The 20,991-nt window shown below is 43.8% G+C and overlaps 3 protein-coding genes across 3 annotated transcripts in view; all 3 read left to right on the top strand.

Moving 5' to 3' along the window:
- Positions 1 to 3,183, top strand: part of LOC136423570 (low-density lipoprotein receptor-related protein 4-like) — a 29,945-nt gene extending 26,762 nt beyond the window's left edge. The window contains exons 4-5 of the mRNA XM_066411793.1: positions 2,674 to 2,777; positions 3,008 to 3,183. Coding sequence (XP_066267890.1) covers positions 2,674 to 2,777; positions 3,008 to 3,183 — 280 coding nt within the window. The remainder of the gene's footprint in view (positions 1 to 2,673; positions 2,778 to 3,007) is intronic.
- Positions 3,184 to 4,323: 1,140 nt separating this feature from the next.
- LOC136423327 (low-density lipoprotein receptor-related protein 6-like) lies at positions 4,324 to 16,247 on the top strand. Its single transcript, XM_066411452.1, has 17 exons — positions 4,324 to 4,437; positions 4,748 to 4,965; positions 5,820 to 5,954; positions 6,441 to 6,558; positions 8,312 to 8,489; positions 8,845 to 8,964; positions 9,551 to 9,712; positions 9,838 to 9,892; positions 10,075 to 10,142; positions 10,626 to 10,776; positions 11,354 to 11,494; positions 12,215 to 12,332; positions 13,165 to 13,321; positions 13,921 to 14,892; positions 15,244 to 15,489; positions 15,883 to 16,068; positions 16,240 to 16,247. The coding sequence occupies exons 1-17, from the start codon at positions 4,399 to 4,401 to the stop codon at positions 16,245 to 16,247; spliced, it is 3,072 nt and encodes a 1,023-aa protein (XP_066267549.1). The 5' UTR covers positions 4,324 to 4,398.
- A 303-nt stretch (positions 16,248 to 16,550) lies between these two features.
- LOC136423530 (uncharacterized) lies at positions 16,551 to 20,062 on the top strand. Its single transcript, XM_066411724.1, has 3 exons — positions 16,551 to 17,414; positions 18,544 to 18,747; positions 19,108 to 20,062. Exons 1-3 carry the CDS (start codon positions 16,646 to 16,648, stop codon positions 19,638 to 19,640), a joined length of 1,506 nt encoding a protein of 501 aa, XP_066267821.1. The 5' UTR covers positions 16,551 to 16,645; the 3' UTR covers positions 19,641 to 20,062.
- Positions 20,063 to 20,991: the final 929 nt, after the last annotated feature.

Below are 20,991 nucleotides of genomic sequence, written 5' to 3'. Positions count from 1 at the left end.
AAGTATGGGGTGGGGGGGTGTTACTTTGGTCAGCTATTACTCCCTAACCATGAATGAGAAAGTAAAATGATTTCATTTCCTCAAATACCCGCCAAGTGCCCTATCGTTTGAATGTAAAGTTTGAACATTCTAATAAAGAGATTGAATTTTAGACCGGAGCACTGAATTGGTCTATAATGCTTTATAAGTATGGGGTGGGGGGCGTAACTTTGGTCGGCTATTACTCCCTAACCATGAATGACAAAGTAAAATGATTTCATTTCCTCAAATACCCGCCAAGTGCCCTATCGTTTGAATGTAAAGTTTGAAAATTCTGATAAAGAGATTGAATTTTAGACCGAAGCACTGAATTGGTCTATAATGCTTTATTTGTATGGGGTGGGGGCGTAACTTTGGTCAGCTATTACTCCCTAACCATGAATGAGAAAGTAAAATGATTTCATTTCCTCAAATACCCGCCAAGCACGGTGGTCTGTCACTAGGGTATTCTTTCCCGTTGCTACGCGCGTTCGACAAGGTATCGGGTTACACGGGGCAACATTTTGGCTAACGGCAAAACATTTATAAATAAACAAAATAGTAGGGACGGGAAAATTTTGTAAAAATAAAACGAAATTAGCGATTTTGCAAACTTTGAATGTCGTCAATTTGCGCTGAATGGCTGATTTTTCTATATTTTGCTCCCAAACACGATAATTTTCAGGTTTTAGGGAGATCCATATTTCCAGGCACACATCGCAAAGGCCTGGCTTTAAATGTCAATGAATATCTCTTATCTTCATATTTTTCGTCGACCAGGAACAAAACAAAAATTTGTGTTTTTGGGATTTTTTAATTTCTTTTTCTAAGTATTGTAAATATCGACAAATCTGTGAAAAAATGGCATTTTTTGACATTTTTCGCACTCAATCACCAATAATTCAAAATCAAGGACATTTTTCAAAAATCCCCAAAACACAAACCTCGGGAAAGCCGTTACGGTCATTTTTAATCGTTAAATCGTTAATGAGGTAAGTTAGATGTTTCTTGGAGCCGTACCTTTACTAGCCTCCTGTGCAGGCTTCCTATAACGGCGGCATATATATTGGGAGGGGGGGGGGGAGTTGTGTAGCCGAGGGAGTTGTGTAGCCGAGGGTCGCGCCGTTATCTAGATAACGGCGCGACCCTCGGCTACACAACTCCCTCGGCTACACAACTCCCCCCCATCCCAATATATATGCCGCCGTTATAGGAAGCCTGCACAGGAGGCTATACCTTTACGATGTTTGAACGCATGTCATGCCGCACGGATAGGGGGAGGGGGTAATTAACACCGTCGTAAACAATCCTTCTAATATTCAATGTCACAAAAAACGACGCTAGTTGCTTCGTTAAATGTTAGATGTCCACAACTTAAGTGCCAGCATGGATATACTCTCCAGAAAACAGGTAATATTTGCGACAAACGTAGTTTTTTTTCCTGATGCCGGGAAAGAGGCCCGGCCGCGCAGATTTACTGTAAGAACTTCCGATGACCGCAGGTGACCCCGAATCGAACGCGTGTTCGGATTCGATTACGTCATTTCGAACATCGTGGAACAGCGTTCGAATTTGGCTGGACATGGGAGTTTCTGAGCATGAATTTGACCACCGTGCTTGATTTTTTTTGTGGCAGATAGTCTGTGGTGTAGATTTGGACCCCCTAGAAGCCTGCTCTGGAACTGCTGGGGCGGTGTTATAAAAATCTTCCAAGGAAAGTAATTGAAGAAAGGAACGACGGATTTCCATCATATTTAGTATGCAGGCAGCTTAGACAGAAATGTGCATAATGAAATGCAAATTATGCAAATTTGAACTTATTTTGCGGAATCTTTGAGGAAAATGCAGTGTTTTCTATTATAGGACTCAAAAACATGTAACATATGTAGTTTTATTGAAAATGGAGCTTTGATAGATATCAATTATGCAAATAGATTCCTTATTCACATAATTAAAGCAAAAGTACCATAGTTCTTCTAAGTGGCAAATGACTGGACTGTTAACATTGTGACCTGTGTAAGTCAGTTAAAGGTGTACATGGCGAAGTATAATTTGCATAAGTAAAATATTTCATGGAGATCTGAGGTCTCCGAACTCTTCTTGTACTTATAGAAGTGACTCTATTGACTCAGAGGTAGTCATGACTGAAATTCACTCGATAGTAGTTATGCCAGTGTTGTAGCTATGAGTGTAGTTGAAATCTTAGTAAGTCGTACCGGTCTACCACACTAATGTCACTTTGTGCACTTCTAGAATACATGTACAGGAATGAAAGACTTGTTGATTAAGATACCATGTTCGGTTCCATCAATTCCTAACATTTATAGTGTCTGTTTTGAAAATCTAGCCATCTTGTTTTTTTTGCCCATCTTGTTTTTTGCCCTCTCGCATCAAATTCTGAATCTGCAGAATATTCATCCATAACATTTATTTGCTGTGGCCTGATGCGGACAATTAAATGAAATGGGCATCTTTTAAAACTGTCTCCACTAACCACGTAACGTTACTAACAAGAATGTGCTGCCCAGCTGCTTCGTATACGCGATCAGCCCAAAAGTTGTAAGACTCGTGCAGTCATATCGCTATACTTGCAAAATACAAGTACTGTTGATATTTGTATTCTTCCGTAGTTTTAGAATGATTTGTGCCTTTCAGGTCCTCTAAGATAAACGGAGGGCAGGAATATATTGGCTCGGGATTTAGTCGTCCAGCCGGCATCCATCTCATGAAATCAGGAACTTATCAACCGGTGTCTAACGGTACGTAGCATTGCATCATGAAGTATGTAAGTTAATGTTGTCCTAAGCAGTATAGGGTGGAATTCGCTCTATACGATAGCCTCGTGTCCATTCATTTCCTTGCGGCGACGTTTCGGAAGTGTACAAGTTGAACATGGATAAATACCAGACTAATTACAGTACACCATATTTTTTTTGATTATTGCCTTATTGTTTCTGTGCATTACAGCAAAATTTACTGTGATTTTCAGCATGCAGCAACCAAAATGGCGCGTGTCATCATCTGTGTCTGGCCCGGCCCGGAGGGAGGACGTGTAGTTGTCAGAGCGGCTGGAGGCTCCAGGATGATGACGTCACATGTCGGCCGTTAGGTGCAGCTTCGTTAACATTAAATGAATCACTTTGCTTTGTCAGAAATATACTATAAGTAAGATCTATAAATATACTAAAACATAGCTAAGATATTCTTAGTTCGGCTTCCCTTCCACTATGAAAGGTGGTTGATTGTGATTGAACTAAGTAAAAATTTTGCCAAAATCATGTCCAAATGTCCACAACAATATTTTCTATACTGGAAAGGCACATGTACCACAGTATTCCACCTTAGAGGGGTGAAATTTACCAACAAAGAAGGCGTACCTATATTCCAACACTTCAGGGTCTTCAAGAGCCCCTGGACCATGCCCTGCCTCGTTTTGGTGCATGGCCCCGAGCTGACCTCAAATAGTTCAAAATGGCCGCCGTAACTGGAAATGGGTCTATTGGTTTCCAGTCTCTATGAATATAAACTGTAGTATTACTTTAAAAAAAAAAGCAACACAGATTAGTAAAGCCAATGTATCGCCTAATGTTTCTAGGTCTTACTAAAGTAAGTATTTCTCGGGCGCGCCGTGATGCTTAATAGTAGCTTATCTGCAGATTCTGTGTAATAGAGAAGAAATATGTAGATATATGCTAGAGTTAAAAACGCTCAGTTAGTGGTGATGATGATGATGCTGAGTTACTGGTGGTTGGCGTCAATTACGTCATTCCCATCTATGTGTGTGTCCTCAGCTCTTGTTTCGCCAAGTATCATCTGGACTCGACGGGACGAAAGCACCGGCACCAACTTCGTCGAAATGTTGCCTGGCAACAGCACAACGATTCGGGCTAGTTTAGGATCGACCGTAACAACCAAGCATCTTTTCCGGTCTGAATTTTCTTAATATTCATATTTTTTTGCATTATTCATCACTTTTCATTGTTCCATTCTTACACCTACGTCAATATGATGCACTTTTATCTTAACATACAGTGCTAAACTTTCTTCCAACACAAAGGTATTCACAGATTAAATTCAACGACCACTGTTGCCTTCTTCAGGATCAATAATGACCAATCACTGCCAAACGTAAACTCGCGAGAGTTACAGACACGTGACTTTATTTGCACGTGTCTTTACAGATACATGACGTCAGCAATTGGTCATACGTGCCAGGAAGTTTATAACGCCCACTGTCTATGTTGAATAATCGCTGGAGTGCCCTGATGTATAGGGCCTCCTTTCAGTTGGTTAATGTTTACATATGACAATCTTTTCACAAACAGAATCAACTCACCATCTGACTTGACAGCTCTGGATTTCGATGTCCGGAACCAACATATGTACTGGGCTGACGCTGGTCTGAAAGCTATCCACAAGGTAAAGGCTTCTGCTATTAGCAAGATTTCATTCACCTCTTTTATAAACATAAACCTCCACCACCTCTGACTAGTATTTCCGGCCATTCTGGCAAGTCTGACCTTTTCGGTCATCTTCCAACTCATTTCCCGTCACTCTTTTCAAAGTACATTGAAATAACTCCGGAGTACGGACACACAGCGACCTACAAAAGCAAACATACACACACGGAAAACATAGGCTAAAAAGTCGATACCACCCGGAAGTCGATACCACCCCCGTCCCTTACTTTAAAGTGTTTCAAACTTTCATGATTAATGAAATCCATTAGGTCGACTTCCTGAACGAAGCATCAATAGCAACAATCCTAAAGGGGACGTCGCCAGCAGTCCAAGGCCTGGCTGCTGATTGGCTGAACCAGAACCTGTACTACACCGACGCTTACTACAACTGGATCGGGTTGTTCAACACCAACTCCTCCCATCGTCACGTGGTCGTGCAAACGGGCTTGGATAGGCCACAAGGCATCGCTGTTCACCCAAGTAGAGGGTAGGTCAGATAATTGAATCTATGTCATATCTGGGCCGCAAAAACGTCCGATACGGGCGATCCGCATCGTGTGATAATATTTTCCGTATCACACGGGCTTCTACTTGAATCACACGGGCTTCGATAGAATATTTAGAATGCATTTCGAGTGCGCCATTTGCGCCGCTGTCGAAAATTCAAATACCATATTCGGAGGTTGGAATAGATGCTGTTACAATTTTTTGTTCGAGGACACAAAACTCTCTCAACTTCAGGTGAATTTCGCATTCGAATGTATTTTTCGGGTGGGTATGACATAAATAAAATACAACACAGTGTATTCCGCATCGGAAATCAATCGGGCGATACGGAATACCTCGTGTTGAATTCTATATGTAACACGTACTACATGTAATCTTATATGCAAAGATCGCTTCGTTGCATAGCTTAAGACATGATTCCCTCATCGAATATACATTTATTTGTGGTTGTTCATAAAACTCAAGTAAATATCAAGCGTTAGCGCTAAGAAAGGCTAAAATTTATATAGATATCACTGAAACAAATGAAACTAACCCAAATTTTCGGCTGACTCCGTCACATTGATTGTTAACGGGATGGATCCTTCTACTGTAGCTTCCGGGACGGGACGTTGGAGACACGTGACTGTTGCAATGGATTGTTAGTGACAAATAACCTGTGTTGCCCCCCGTCTCTGTTCAAACAATGTATCTACTGCAACTTCGGGGACGTGACATTGGAGACACACGACTGCCGCAATGGAGTGTTAGTGACAGATAACCTGTGTCGCCCCCCGTCTCTGTTCAAACGATATATATTCTATGACCGTGTTGTATTCACCTATTCCACTTTAGGCAGATATTTTGGAGTGATTGGGGACGAGAACCGAAGATCGAACGAGCGACGCTGTCCGGCCAGGACAGGACAGTACTGGTCAACAACAACATACAACGTCCTCATGGAATGGCGATCGACTATGTCAGAAACAGGTAAAGCGATCAGCTTTTAGAATATTCAAGTGCATCAAATTTTTTGCAATATATCAAGTGTGGTTGATTACATGATAATTGGTCCCGCACTTTGAAAAAAGGTGGTACAATTTGAGTAGTATCATTCAGTTCTATTACAGCTATCTACATTTTAGAAAAAGGCACTTTCCATTGTAGAACTTTAAAATAGAAATGAATAAAACAAGAGCTATCTACCACCCAAACATCATGTTTAGAGTATATCCAGAACAGAAGGTATCAAAACCAAAGTTCCCCTGTATTACCATAACAAGACGCTAGGGGGCCCAAAATCTAATCGTTTCAGGGAATCATGAAAACCTTACTACATTTAAAGACAATACATCCAGGCATTTTTAGTTACCGTGTACACACACACACAAACATGCACACAGACACAGACACACGCACCTGAAAATACAACCTTCTTGGCGAAGGCAACCAATATGAACTGCTGTTTCTCGTCAGGCTTTACTGGGCAGACAGCGAGCTTGACATCATCGGTTCCCTGGACCTGGATGGTGGAACCCAGAGTGTTTACCACTATTCTCCGGGCACCAAATACTACGACATCGCTTTTGATGGGGTAGGTGTCTCGATCGGTTTATTTACCCTCCGTGCTAGCCTCTACCAGGCTCCGCTGGATGGCTGGAAAAATAGTATAAATTGGCCGTAATAGAGTGAATAGTGTGCCAAGGGAGTTAGCTACGGAGGGAGTACATTCTGCCATCAACGGAGCCTGTCGGGACACGGCAGCTATAAAGGGTATCAAATTAATCCCCCGATTATCTGTACAAAGGAACTAACTCAGCGCTGAAGATCATTTAGGTCGTAAATCGCTCAGCGCGCAGTGTGGCCCGGCCGGCCTGGCGTGTGTAGGAAGCCAGCTGTGTGTGGGACAAAGGTCACACGCGGGTGGCAGCAAAACGCAGCAAAAATTATATTCTGTATCAAGATGCTTGCATTCTCGGTATTTCCTCGCTAAAATATAATAGAAACATTTTCATTTGTTGAACAAATGGTCTAAAGTCGATTTTTTTTCTGCAACGAAATGTAATATGTTTATTGTTTACGAGATATTTACGTTACTGTGCGGTTAATCTGCAGCGAACAAGCGGGGAAATACGGTAGACATTTTTTTCCTTGTTGAATTCAGCCAAACTGCGCATTTTAGAGGCTTATGGTGGCACCAAACGGTTCGGGCTAGTTGAGGCAGGACGGTGTGGCCTGAAAACAAAATTTTTTACCGGCCGATTCCCCCGTCAGAAGTCCGACGAATACAGAATTCTCCACTGCACTGCGGGCCAAGCCGGGCCGGGCCCTGCCGCAAACTCGTAGCCAAACATTCCTGGGTTCTTTATACCCACGCGGCGCACACGCGTACGATCGACTACCATCGCAGTACAAAAACTGTCACAGATAACTACATCAGAGGACAAAAATATCGCTTAAACTACGATGTAGGGCACTGGTCTGGACCGTTATTACTTCAAACTTTCGTGATCTCTGACACTTCCTGTCCACATGTTCGCGGGTGGGCTGCTCCTGTCCGGGCCGTCACGGGCGAGTCGGAAAGCAATAAAAGAATTATTTAGCTACTTCGCACCTATTAGATAGCGATTAGTTGACATCAAACGAGATGCCGTGTCCCGACAGGCTCCGTTGATGGCAGAATGTACTCCCTCCGTAGCTAACTCCCTTGGCACACCATTCACTCTATTACGGCCAATTTCTACTATTTTTCCAGCCTCCAGCGGAGCCTGGTAGAGGCTACCTCCGTGCATGGATGTTGATGTATTGCAGTGGCTTCTACTACACACTGAAAGCTACGCAATAACGTTCTTCATCTATAGATCGACGCTTTTGGCTATAGAACGTTGCATGCCTATACTCTGATACAAACTTACAAGTAGGGGCACCAACTGCAGCCTCGTTTTACCGCAGGGTCCACGGAAATTCAAAATGACCGCCGTAATTGGCAAGAGGTCTTTTTGATTGACAAAAGATCATCCACGCACTTTCCCTATAAATCAATACGACCTCATTAGTTTTCTTCTTAATCATTTTCATCACCATGCATCCTCGTTAAACCAGGACCCATATCGCTCCACGTTACATCGGTCGCGGAATGGGCCCTGGTGAAAAGCTTCGCCACTTATGGTTATGGCAGGTCGACGAGACTTGCTCATGAATAATTAATGGAGACGTCGTCATAACCATATGTGGCGAAGCTTTTTACCAGGGCCCATTCCGCCACCGATGTAACGTGGAGCGATATGGGTCCTGGTTTAACGAGGATGTCACCATGTTGCATTTCCATATACTTTGTCTCCATATAGATGGGCATTTTGGCTACAGAACAGCTCGGACATAAGCTGCATGTGATTGTTGAGGGGGATGACGTCATCGAGGCACAGCTCTCTGCTGAGCCTCACGGTGTCGGGTTCTACCACGAGAGCAGGCAACAGTGGGAAGAAAGTAAATATACACGGGAAATAAGCTCGTTCACCATTCCGAGTGCGCATGCACAGCGACATGGGTTAAATGTCAAAGGTCAAGGCCCCTTGGACATGAACACATTTCGTCTGGGCATTGTTATGCAAAGCGAGACAAATGTCAAAAAGAGAGAACTGTTAACAAGCCTGGGGGCGTCACCTTTTACACTGCACATGCGTACTCGGAATGGTTAACGAGCCTATGGCGTTTGTGATTTAAAAATTCATCGAGTATACTCTAACTCTACAAGTGGGACGAGATAGATTAAATGATAAAATATTGTAAACAATAGGACATCTACCACATTATAGATGGGTACATCTAACAGTACATACCTTTATGTGATACTTCCTAATACACCTTTACGATTTCTCAGCCGATTGCCAGATGAGCAATGGCGGCTGTCAGCACACCTGTGTAGGAGACCCGACTGGGCACAGGTGTCTGTGTCTTCTGGGGTATTCTTTGGGAGACGACAATCACACCTGTGTTGAAGGTAAGTAAAAAATGTAATCACTACAGCACTTATTTCGACACCAATGTCGTATTGTGTGTAGCTAGTAGGTACTACTTAGCGTAATACTATGAAGAAGCACGTTGATGCCTTTCGCCATGTTACGTTTGAATGAGCTCCTTCACACTTCAAAAAACGCATGCGCGGCCACAGGAATTGTGGGTAATATTTGAAAAATAAAAGGCCCTTGAGACATAAACGAAACATGTCTGGACGCTGTTATGCAAATCGAGAGATGTACACCTTTGACGCATTTGACATATTACTCACAATTCCGGTCGCCGCGCATGCTTACTCGGAAGTGTGAACAAGCTTATAAGCTCATTCGTACATTAGAGTACGCATGTGCAATGTCAAAGGTGAGACGTAAAGAAAACCCCGTCTGGACGTTGTTATGCAAATCCAGACAATGTCGAGACGAGCACTGTTTACAAGCCAGGGGCCTTCACCTTTGACACTGCACATGCGTAGTCCGGAACTGCGAATGGGCTTATTCAAACGTACCTTGGCTAAGGGCATTCATGGCCATAATAATGGCGTTCTTTTCCCCACATCTATCTTTGTTCAGATATTGGTCTACCGTCAGTGGCTCTCCTGTTCTCCAGTGATACGGGAGCTTACTGGCTGCCACATGACCTAGCTGACATACCACAGGACGTTTTAAGTTCTGTGTCACTCGGAACTCTGCTTTCCGGCATGCGAATCTTGGCCATGGACATCAACTACGCAGGTAGAGGCTGATGTCATTGTTTCTTCGTGATTTGTTGTAACTACTGTATAAGTCAGGAAATTGCTTTAAACCATTTACGGCAATGATGCTTGTTCAAATTTGACTCTTATGACGTTGTTATTCAGGAAAGATGTTATTCTACACAAGACAGGGGGTTGATGGTACTCAGGAGATCTACAGGTACGTGGCTGTGGGCCATGGTTATTAAATGTTATTTTTTGATAGTATATCATGGACCAAACCAGGGCACATATGATCCTTCTTTAAAAATCATAACGGGTTGTGGTCAACAAATGGTAACTGCTCCCGAAGAACGATTGGACTTTGTGTGATTCTGTTTGTGTTTTATCTTCTGTTTTCAGGCGATCCTTACTCAATGATCCAAATGATGTATCGCGTCTCATATACACAGGTGGTGGAAATATTGAAGGTCAGTATCCTTACTGTACGTCTAAACATAATCATACTACATATGGTATACGTGTCCCACTGTTATGAACAGTGTAGTCATCGTACTTCTAGTACTGATGATGTGATAGGTGTTACAGTACTTGCAATAAGCTCGTTCATACTTCCTAGTACGCATGCGCGGCGACGGGAATTGTGGGTAATATGTTAAAAGCCCCTGAGACATAAACAAAACACATCTGGGCATATTGTTATGCAGATTATGACAATGGTCGGGACGAAAACTGTTTGCATGTCAGGGGCCTTGACCTTTGACATATTACCCACGATTCGTCGCGCATGCGTATGAACGAACCCATTCGTCGCGCATGCGTATGAAGGAACCCATGATATTGTCATCAAAGGAAGCGTGTACAACGAAGTGGATGCAGTCATTTAAAACGGAAGTAAAGCATAATACTTTTATAGGTTGCTACTTAATGTGTTTAATAAATGTAATTCTTAGGGATTGCTGTTGATTGGGTCGCATCTAACATCTACTGGACAGACCGGTCGCACGGAAACATACAAGTGTCCAGGCTGGACGGCAGTTTTAGGAAGGCCATTGTGTCAGGACTGGATCAACCGCTGGGTGTCGCTGTACATCCACGCGAAGGGTCAGTGTACTATGCGTTATGGATGTGGCGGTGTCATTCGATATATTGGTTTGACTGAAAAGGGGGGGGGGGGTCAATTCTCCATGTGGCGCAAGCGGTAACGCAACCCCGCTGCTTCGCCATCTGGATCAAATTCCGTTGATCCTAGGGCCCGAGTTCGATCTTAGGGGTCAACTCGAGCTCGGACATGTTGTAAGGGATTCCATTCGTCATTTCGGATGGTGACCTAAACCCGGCGCTCCCGTGTATGAGGGAGATTCAGGCATAAGCCTCAAGCGTCAAACCTCTACACGTAAAAAAAACCAACACACTTATTGAGAAGAGGAGGGGTGACCCGGTGTGCCTGGCCAAAAACGCGAACCGTAGCGAAGCCGCATTGCATTACTAGCTAAAGAAAAAGCGTTATGATTCGTCCTCAGTCTGAGGTTCGACCGAGTATGTCTACCACCGTTTTTATAAAAAGGAAGAGAAAAATAGGAATATTTTGCAACCAATGCTCCGTGATGAATAATTAACGACTCTTTGATTATCATGGTGTGTAACTTATAAATGAATATAATTTTTTTTATTCATTTAGGTTGCTTATCTGGACTGAGACTGGAGCGGCTCCTAGAGTTGCGCGGGCAACACTGGCCGGTACCGAGACCAGAACCCTGCTGGTTTTTGGCCTCAGCGTTGCTCAGCCTAAGGGATTGGCTATTGACTTCTTGGAAGACAGGTACGTCCTTACAATGTATTTTTTCCTTTGTCTGTGAAGCAAGTTTCATACCATTTCATCTCGTGTCTTGTATCTTTATCACCGGTTGCATACTAGTATACATCCGACCATGGTTAACGACCACAAGCCAACCAAGCATAGCGGTAGGCCGGGAGCATTCTGAACAGATTTACGTTAAGAGTCCAATTCGACTCCAAAACACACCCTGACCACTGCCGACTTACTCCCAAGCACCAGACAACTCATTCCAGACCTGCCGTTCACAGCCGACTATTTTATTTTTAAATATTTTTAAATATTCGGCTGGCGCAGTCGACCACCAGCCAACCGCGCCGAGCACCGGCCAGCCAACAACAGCCGACCTAGCTCTCGAACCTCTCCCAAACCTCCCCCAAACCTCTCCCAAACCTCCCCCGAACCTCTCCCGAACCTCCCCCGAACATCTCCCGAAGCTCTCCCGAACCTCACCCGAACCTCTCCCGAACCTCACCCGAACCTCACCCGAACCTCTCCTGAACCTCTACCGAACCTCTCCTAAACCTCTCCCGAACCTCTCCCGATCCTCTCCCGAACCTCTCCCGATCCTCTCCCGAACCTCTGCCGGACCTCTCCCCAACCTCTCCCGAACTTCTCCCAATTATTATTGTGGGACGATCGGGAGGCCGGCTATGTGTAACCGGAGCTTTTGACCACCTGTTTTTGCATGCATTGGTTACTCAGGATTTACTGGGTGGATGGCTATCATGGAACAGTCCAATCATGTGACATAGATGGCCAAAATTTAGTCTCGTATCCGCCTATTGCCAACGCGGACCTTTCCGGAATAACCATCTACAAGGTATTAAACCTTCATTCTTCATTCACTTTATATCTAATTATTGTATTGTATTGTATTGTATGATTCATCTACTCACCGAAACAAATGACAGATTGACCATTGAAATGTAGTAACGACGTCGACTATGTATTGCATTCATAGAACTGACTTGTCGAGCTGAATTACATGGGAGAACGTATACGCCTCAACACTTAAATGCTAACATGCTAGAACTGACCATTCTTACAACAACTATATACATAAGAATATTACCAAGGCTTACCTAAGATTTTGCAGCAATTGTACCGACCACTAAAATCGGTAATCATAACCTTCTTCCGAAGCTATCTACATTCTTTGTTGAAGGCTAGACATCCAGTTAACAGTATTGAAAGGTAATTAAATATCTAGCCACTTGGACAAGAAACGTCCGAAAATAACCTCCATATCTCACCTAGATGTAGAGATTAGATTGTTTTTTATTAAAAATAAATAATTACATACTGTTGCTTTACTTTGTTCGGCAAAGTATTCATGTTTAACCTGCCAACAAACTAATTTTCTTCATTTGTGTTGGTAGAAGTCATTCTGAATCAAAGTTGAATTGCAAATTGCCAACACAAATGTTGACTGATTAGCTCAACTCTTTGACAAGGAATAAGCAATCCACTGCTTCTGTGACGTCACGTTATGCAGATAGAATATGTGCCTCGGAGAGCATTTGCAGGAAGCCTATGGCGCCCCCCGTCTCTGTTGAGGGATAATTGTAGAGCCCGGATGTAGATGGCTTCTTTTATGCCTTTTGCAAAATAAGTCTGGTTCTGTGTCTAACTACCTTGTCATTCTCTATCAGGATTACGTCATAATGACGGATAGTGATAACCAGCGTCTGATCTTTGGACTACGTCAGCATGACGGACAGTTCGTCGTTCACAGGATAGTCTCCGGACTGGGAACGAGACTGCACAACGTCCGGATGTACGACGGCCACGAACAGCTGTCTCTTCCGGGTATGACTACATTTATTTGTAATTTTGTCTTTTGGCATCAGAGTAGAATCTGATTCAAATGAAAGTTCAGCTGTGTTGGCAGAAGTCATTCTAAATCGAAGTTGCACTGTCATTTCTAACTCCGAAAAAATGGACTTTCCCACCGATCAACACTAAAATTTGCCAAGGAATGAGCAATCCACTGTTTCTGTGACGTCACATTCTGTAGATAGGACACGTGACTCGGATCATAAGTTGCAGAAAATCTAATAGGTAGGTACCGGGCTGATTGGACCCTCTCTGGCTAACTGGACCTTCTCTAGCTAGCACATACGATTTTCGCGCCCGGTGTGGATCTGCTTGGAGATTACAAAAAATCTATGGCGCCCTCCGTTTCTAGATGGCTTGTTTTATTGAGAATCTGATTTATTGCTGCTATTTCCTGATCTAATTCCAATTCTAACTTTGTGATTTCTTTGTTACGTTGCATTAGTGACAAACGTATCAGCAATAGCTAACCATTATCCATTAACGGTATGGAAGATAATCCAAGGTTCGAATCACTACCGAGTGTGAAGTGACAGTGAAATACTTTATTCTGTTTTGTATGATTTCACTAGGTCCGTGTGATGAAGACAATGGAGGGTGTGGGGATCTTTGCCTACCGGTCCCAAGTGGTAAGGTCTGTGCCTGTGGGGAAGGACGAATTATGCAACTGGATGGATATAACTGCGGACTAAATGTACCAGTAACAGCGACGCCACAAGCACCAGTCGTAACCACCACTACTACACGACAACCTTCTACAACCGCCTCTACTACGCAACAACCCTCTACTATCACCTCTACAACGCGAAGGCCCTCTACCACCACCTCTACTACGCGACAACCCTCTACCACCACCTCTACTCCGCGACAACCCTCTACCACCGCCTCTACTACGCGACAGCCCTCTACCGCCGCCTCTACTACGCGACAACCCTCTACCACCACCTCTACTACGCCGCAACCCTCTACTGCCGCCTCTACTACGCGACAACCCTCTACTGCAGCCTCTACTGCGCGACGACCCTCTACCATCGCTTCTACTACGCGACAACCCTCTACCATCGCTTCTACTACACGAAGGCCCTCTACCGCCGACTCTACTACGCGACAACCCTCCACGGCCACCTCTACTACGCTACGGCCCTCTACCACCACCTCTACTACGCGTCGACCCTCTACCACCGCCTCTACTACGCGAAAACCATCCACCACCACCTCTACTACACGACTTCAAACCACTTCTACCAGTACTACGACGCTACAACCAAGCACAGCCACAGCAACCAGTCCGCCGACATTCGGAAACACGTGCCCAGATGGTCAATCTTTAAACTTTGACCTATCGTCCGACAGTATCGATGGACGGGTCTTCATCGATCTGACACTTACTGCGACCGACAGTGAAGGGACTCCGATCCATGTAGATGGAAGTGTGAGTCTACCAGGCTATGTGAACTATGACCCAAGAACACAACACTGGGAGTTTCGTGCTGTGGACAAATGGGGTAGAACAACGACTTGCTCCTTCGACGTCACCATATTAGGTAAGTGATATAACCTGCAATGCATCGGTCTGGCCCCCTTATTTCTTTAAACTCGGAGTTAAAATCAAACCGGGACTCGGTAACAAATAGACGCCGTAAGGTAATCGTAAGAACACAGAGAGGTACTCCAAGTATCCGGCAGTCCACCGGGACAAATTTGTGTCTTTGGGGCCCGGCTGGGGTTAAACCACCTACGGGAACTGGTGCAAATGTGACCAGAGCATAATTCTGGGAGGTGTGTACTTTGGCTAATCATTCATTTTGGTATCTATATAATTTTATATCCCCAGGAATATTCATAATCTTTGTGTAAATGTCACTTTTACTATATCTTCTCGTTCAACCATGTAGATACCCATCCACCAACCATCCTCGACTGCCCAGGCAACATCACCATGGTTATGGCTACCGATGGAGTCACAGTCACGTGGGATGCACCCAGAGCTGTCGACAACTCCGGTCGTGACGTCACCCTGACCGCCAGCAAAGACCCCGGATCTAGATTTTACTTCTCCGACCCAGAACACGTAGTGACGTACACGGCAAGGGACATCGCGGGAAACACAGCAACGTGTGATTTCTGGATAATACTGAAAAGTAAGCTCTTTCTGTGTATACCTCCGTTGTTGGATTCTTGGATACTTTATTTAGTCCATTCAGCTAAGTTAAAAATGAATAAATCTGTAAGTAGCCATAGATTCCAAGGGCTGGGGGTCACCAGTAACGACTGGAGGGTCTACGCCGAGAACAGACCAGCCCGGCGAACCCTATGCATGTCTGCAGCCGCCATGCATCAGATACAAACGCCTGCGAGCGGCTAAGTAGCTAATCTCCCTGGACATAGAATATGGACATACAAACTACATAAAATATATTCCACCTAGTTTTCACAATGATTTTGAAAGAAAACGCTTTTGTTTTGCAATTGAATATTAGGTACTTTCACAGCAAACACAAAGTGATTCTTACAAGGCAATCTTGTTCTCTCAGGTGCTTCTTCGACCTGCCTTGAGGAAGATTTACCGATCGTCTCTAACGGCGCCTTCGGTACATGTGCTGTCTCAGACGGCGTGAAAATGTGCCCTGTCGCCTGCAACACCGGGTTGAGCCCGTCTTCACAGAGGATCCGGTGCCAGCCGGATGGACAGTGGGAGGGTGGCGTTTATGTTTGTAACAGTGAGTTTCTAAACTCTCATTGCTTCTGGAACTTATGGAAATTATTCGATAACAGACATCTTGGCGTTTGGAATGTGTGTCCTCACCATGTCTTAAGAAAGGACAAAAGACTGCAAAACAGTATATAAGCTGTGATACAGGGCATTTGAAATAGCTTTGACATTTTCACAGGAAAATAGTGCTGATTAGCAGAAAAATGTCAACGATCCTGAAAAATCATGAAAAATCATGAAAAATCTTATCGATCGTAAAAAATAACGCCCGTTAGAAGCCAAAAGAATTCAATTGATCGTAAAAATAGCGCTCGTTAAATATCGTGAAGAATAACGCCCTGTGAAAACTATGTGAGCACTTCATATAAATGTATAAACAAATAGTATTGCAGTGCATTTTGCTATTAGTGTGTATATCTATAAGTTGTATTCTTCGTAAGTTTTATCAGTGTTACAAGTGGTTTTTCATGTTTCATAAAACAGGAAGGCGTTTGCCGCTCAGCGTCTCAAGCTCGGCTAGCTTCAGCATTTCTACCGCACCCTGCCACGATAACGAAGTGTTCCTTTTCGATGTAGCGTCCAACATGGTGGACCACTTCGGCCAAACGGGCGTCTGTTGGTCCGCCAGCCAAAACTCTGTACCCCTCTGCGAGACAAGTAGCGACGGGCCCTTCCCAAGCATCATAGTCTCGTGTCGTCAGAGCAACTCTCGCGGGCGACGAGATTTGAAAGACGTGAGCTGGGCCATTTCTCGCGAGAGCGCTGAATCTGTCATACATCTGACGTCTCAGACCAACTCTCGCGATAGGCGAGGCTTAAAAGAAGTGGACTCGTTCATTTCTTCCGAAAACACTGAATCTGTCATACATCTGACGTCTCAGACCAACTCTCGCGAGAGGCCAGATTTGAAAGACGTGAGCTTGTTCAATTCTCGCGATAACACTGAATCTGTCGTACATTTTACGTCAGATAATTTGTCCAATCAGGCTCGTAGCAACATTGGAGGTCTATCTCTCAAAAACTCTAAACCAGTCAAAGACTCGGTTGAGAATATCGTTATCATAAACCCAGCAGAAAATTCGCAGCAAAGTCGGCGAATGACACGGGAGATTGGTGGTATAGACATTTCGCTGAAGATGAAGATCAACATGGGTGCAGGGGATGTCAGCAGTGTTCAACATGCCGAAGAACGACTACAAAACGTCATTGATGACGTCAGAGGAAGAGTGTCTTCAGGTGACGTAGTCGTTCGTGTCAATGACGTCACCTACACGGCTGACTCCGACTCGTTCTCGTCTACAGAGGTGACGGTAGACTGTCCACCAGACACCAAGAAGCAAGGAAACCTTTGCGGTAGGTCTTTTGTGTTTTGTTGCAACTTAACCGTAGATCATGGTAATCGCTGTTTTTATCTCCATGAAAAATAGAGATACAGTTTTGAGGATGTCTGTGTGTCTGTCTGTTTGTTTGTTGTTTGTTTGTTTGTTTGTTTGTGTTTGCGGATTTTTGTAGTCGGCATAACTCAAGAACCTTTGATGATGTTTAGTATGTGGGCAGATGTTGGTACGACAAAGGTCAATGTTGATTTAGGGCCCCCTGGTACGTGACATGAGTGACATGGGTCATGAGTGAGTGAGTGAGTGAGTGAGTGAGTGAGTGAGTGAGTGAGTGAGTGAGTGAGTGAGTGAGTGAGTGAGTGAGTGAGTTAGTGAGTGAGTGAGTGAGTGGTACGTGACCTTGGTACTGCAGCAGAACTTTCGTTTCTTGCACCTTTTGACCTGGACTTGCAATAGTTTTTTTTTTTTCATCTGTGTCGTCAAATAGATCATGACTTTCAATAATAATATGATATAACCATTCGCTAGTTGGGCAACCCTCGCTGATCATGTAACAACGTGTTCATGTCGAAAGTAAACATAAGAAAATGAATCGGCTGAAATCATATAAAAATGAATTTTGCTTTCCAGGCTCGACCCTGTAGATAAAGTGAATACTTTGTAACTCATGTGTGTGCTTCATTTCCATGAGCACGTGTAACATAAACTTTGCGGCTACTCATGTTGCTGTAATGCTTCATTAACTACATGTCACCGAATAAAAAGACTCTTTTCACACAACCAAGTGATTTATTCAACCGACGTCAACGTTTCGGTGACCATCTGTCACCACCTGTCACCTTCCTCAGGGCAATTCTGACTGGTTCACAATGCACTGCAGCACAGGTGTCGCTGCTTATAGATGCGTTCCCAAACGCAAAGTATATACATATACACTATTAGAGGAAACGGCATCCACAATGCGGTCCCAAACGTACTGGAGTGTAACACATACACCACTATCAAGCAAAATATGGTCACTGAAACGTTGGTTCAATAAATCACTTGGTTGTGTAAAAATTTAAAAAAAAAATGTGTTTTTATTCAGTGACTCACCAACCTGATGAAACTATTCACGTACATGTCACTGATATTCCATTTCACAGTTGACACATCAGAGTCAGCAAGTGGTCTGTCTAAAACCGCCATGATTGGCATTGGAGCTGGTATTGCAGCCAGTCTAGCCATCCTCTGTGCGATTGCTGTGGGGCTCTGGCGTCAAAGGAAGCATGTACTTCAGAGACCGAGACGTCAACAATCAGATCTCATGACCATCCACAACCCTGCCTTCGAAGACCCAATTTATGACGGTAAGTCAGAATTCAGTATTCGCTTTGTTGAAAGATATTTTTATCTTTTTACTTTCTGTCACAATTATCCTAGCGTTCTACTTTCTACTTTTCTATGTTACCATATGCACTTTTGTTCATTTCCGTACCGAATAAAGTATATGTTACCGAGTAAAGTCATGTTGTTCTATAATTTACATTGCCTGTTTTTAAAGACATAGCATCTTCTGCATCCTGCATCGATGACGATGTATTTCTTTTGCATTGATATGATCGATTCTAACTTTTCTTTCTATTCTTGGCCTCTTTTATAAAATGCGGAAAATTCAGTATCACCCATCGGTTTAATTTACAAAGACAAACTCAATGATTACATTACAGTGATACAGGATGACAAGCCAACGGCGCCACCTGTTGGACGAATCCCCCTCGATGCGCGGAAGGGCGCATGCGCAGGAAACGAGTACTTCGAAAAACCAGGACCACTACAAAACGACGGCGGCTACGAGGTCCCCTCAACGTCAGGAATAAGAAACGCGCCACCTACCACATTCATGATGAACAACAGTCAAGGACAGGAGGGTGTCGACCACGACTACAGCTATCCAGCCAAGAGAAACGCGCCACCTACCACCTTCATGATGAACAGCAGCCAGGGACAGGGTCGTGTACAGGAGGAGAATGTCGACAATGATTACAGCTATCCAGCCAAGGAAAGCGGACCGTACCAGGATCTAGCTGGCTCCTTCCAGCGCCATCACGAATACCAGAGCCTGGCCGGGGTTGGTCAAAGGCCGCGATATCCTGGGAACGACGAGCGAGCCAATCAGCAGCGTCAGCCCAACATCGTCCCCATGGCAGCATACAAAAACAACAACAAAAACCAGGCAGGGACTTTTAACAGGGGACCCTAAGCAGAACATATCTAAGTAAGGATTAAACGTTGTACAGCTGCGCTTTTAAACTGTCTCAATAGAATATATTCATTTTCCTTTCAAAGCATAGCCACTTGTAAAAGAACATGTAATATTTAATTAACGCAGGGCCGATGTGATAATAATATTCATAAGATACACCTAGTATGATTTCATATACATTTGGCTATTTCAATGTTATGTGTGGATCTGACTTTATTTTAACTTGACGATGAAGATATTTGGCCTTCTAATAAACTATAATTGTACATACGATTGGTGTTGTGTTTTAAAAGCTAATTGATTGTTCTCTGCGTGATCTGTGTTGACATTAGCGCAATGTTGTTTATTTGTAATTCAACACCAATTTTGTTCCTGGGCTCATTTTTATCACAGGAATAGAATTAAATGTTTAATTAAAATATATCTCTGTATTCTGTCACCTCTTTTCAATGTGATTCAAGTAAGCTACTGCAAGAAAACAACTATTTATTGATTATAAGTGTTGCTAAAATCAAAGAAAACAAGAGTCGCACACACGCTGTACATGATCCACTCTCGGACATACACTTCTGTCGGGTTCCTGACTTTAGGCCATATTTAAGCGTCCACTTCCTAAAATCAGCCCGTGGAACAAACTTGGACCCGGTGTAGAGCCAAATCCTTGAGCTGCCAAATGCACGAGAGGTCAGCTACTGCACCTGAGCACGACACTTGGGGGGGGGGGGGGGAGGGGGGGGGGGGTTCCAGTATACGTGAGTGTGCTGGGATCGATCGGGGCAGGGCAAGATTTACAGATAGGATTAGGGTTGAGATTAGGGCTAGGGTTAGGATTAGGATTGGGGAAGGGGTCTTTGGCTAGCTAGAGGTTACGGTTAGGGTTAGACTTACGCTTGAAAATTACCACGTCCCACGAACTGTTTTGCACTTAGAGTAATCTTGTCGTGTATACTGGAACCCCTCTGAAAGTGTCGTGCTTAGGTTCAGTACCTATCACGTACTTGGCAAGCTCAGAAATTTGGCTTGACACCGGGCCAGTGGGAAAAATATTCCCACACACTCGCACCAAGACAAACAAACAAGCAAACAAGTAAACCGAAAACAATACGACCGTTTTGACGGAGGAAATAACTAATTGAAAACAGAAGCATTAATATACTTGTAAGTAGGTTAATCATTTTGTATCCCATTGTTTATTGTTACATGTACAGTTGTATAAGACCATATGAAAGTCGCTGTACTTTTGTTGTGTCAATAAAGATTGTACATTGCTTGTTTATTATATTTTGGATGTACAGAAATCCATTGAAGCAATAGCGAGGGCATCGGACATTTGTTCAAGTAGCCAACA

This window comes from Branchiostoma lanceolatum, chromosome 17 (genome assembly GCF_035083965.1).
Source record: "Branchiostoma lanceolatum isolate klBraLanc5 chromosome 17, klBraLanc5.hap2, whole genome shotgun sequence".
In the NCBI taxonomy this organism is placed as follows: Eukaryota; Metazoa; Chordata; class Leptocardii; order Amphioxiformes; family Branchiostomatidae; genus Branchiostoma; species Branchiostoma lanceolatum.
Note: the sequence above shows the minus strand (reverse complement) of the source record. Positions and strands in the feature narration are given on the sequence as shown.

Coding starts and splice junctions, on each gene's coding strand:
- LOC136423530 (XM_066411724.1), top strand. CDS start 16,646: ATGGTGGACCACTTCGGCCAAACGGGCGTCTGTTGGTCCGCCAGCCAA. Junction 17,415..18,543: donor GAAGCAAGGAAACCTTTGCG/GTAGGTCTTTTG, acceptor TCCATTTCACAG/TTGACACATCAGAGTCAGCA. Junction 18,748..19,107: donor CGAAGACCCAATTTATGACG/GTAAGTCAGAAT, acceptor ATTACATTACAG/TGATACAGGATGACAAGCCA.
- LOC136423327 (XM_066411452.1), top strand. CDS start 4,399: ATGTACTGGGCTGACGCTGGTCTGAAAGCTATCCACAAG. Junction 11,495..12,214: donor ATTGACTTCTTGGAAGACAG/GTACGTCCTTAC, acceptor TTGGTTACTCAG/GATTTACTGGGTGGATGGCT. Junction 13,322..13,920: donor CGAACAGCTGTCTCTTCCGG/GTATGACTACAT, acceptor TGATTTCACTAG/GTCCGTGTGATGAAGACAAT.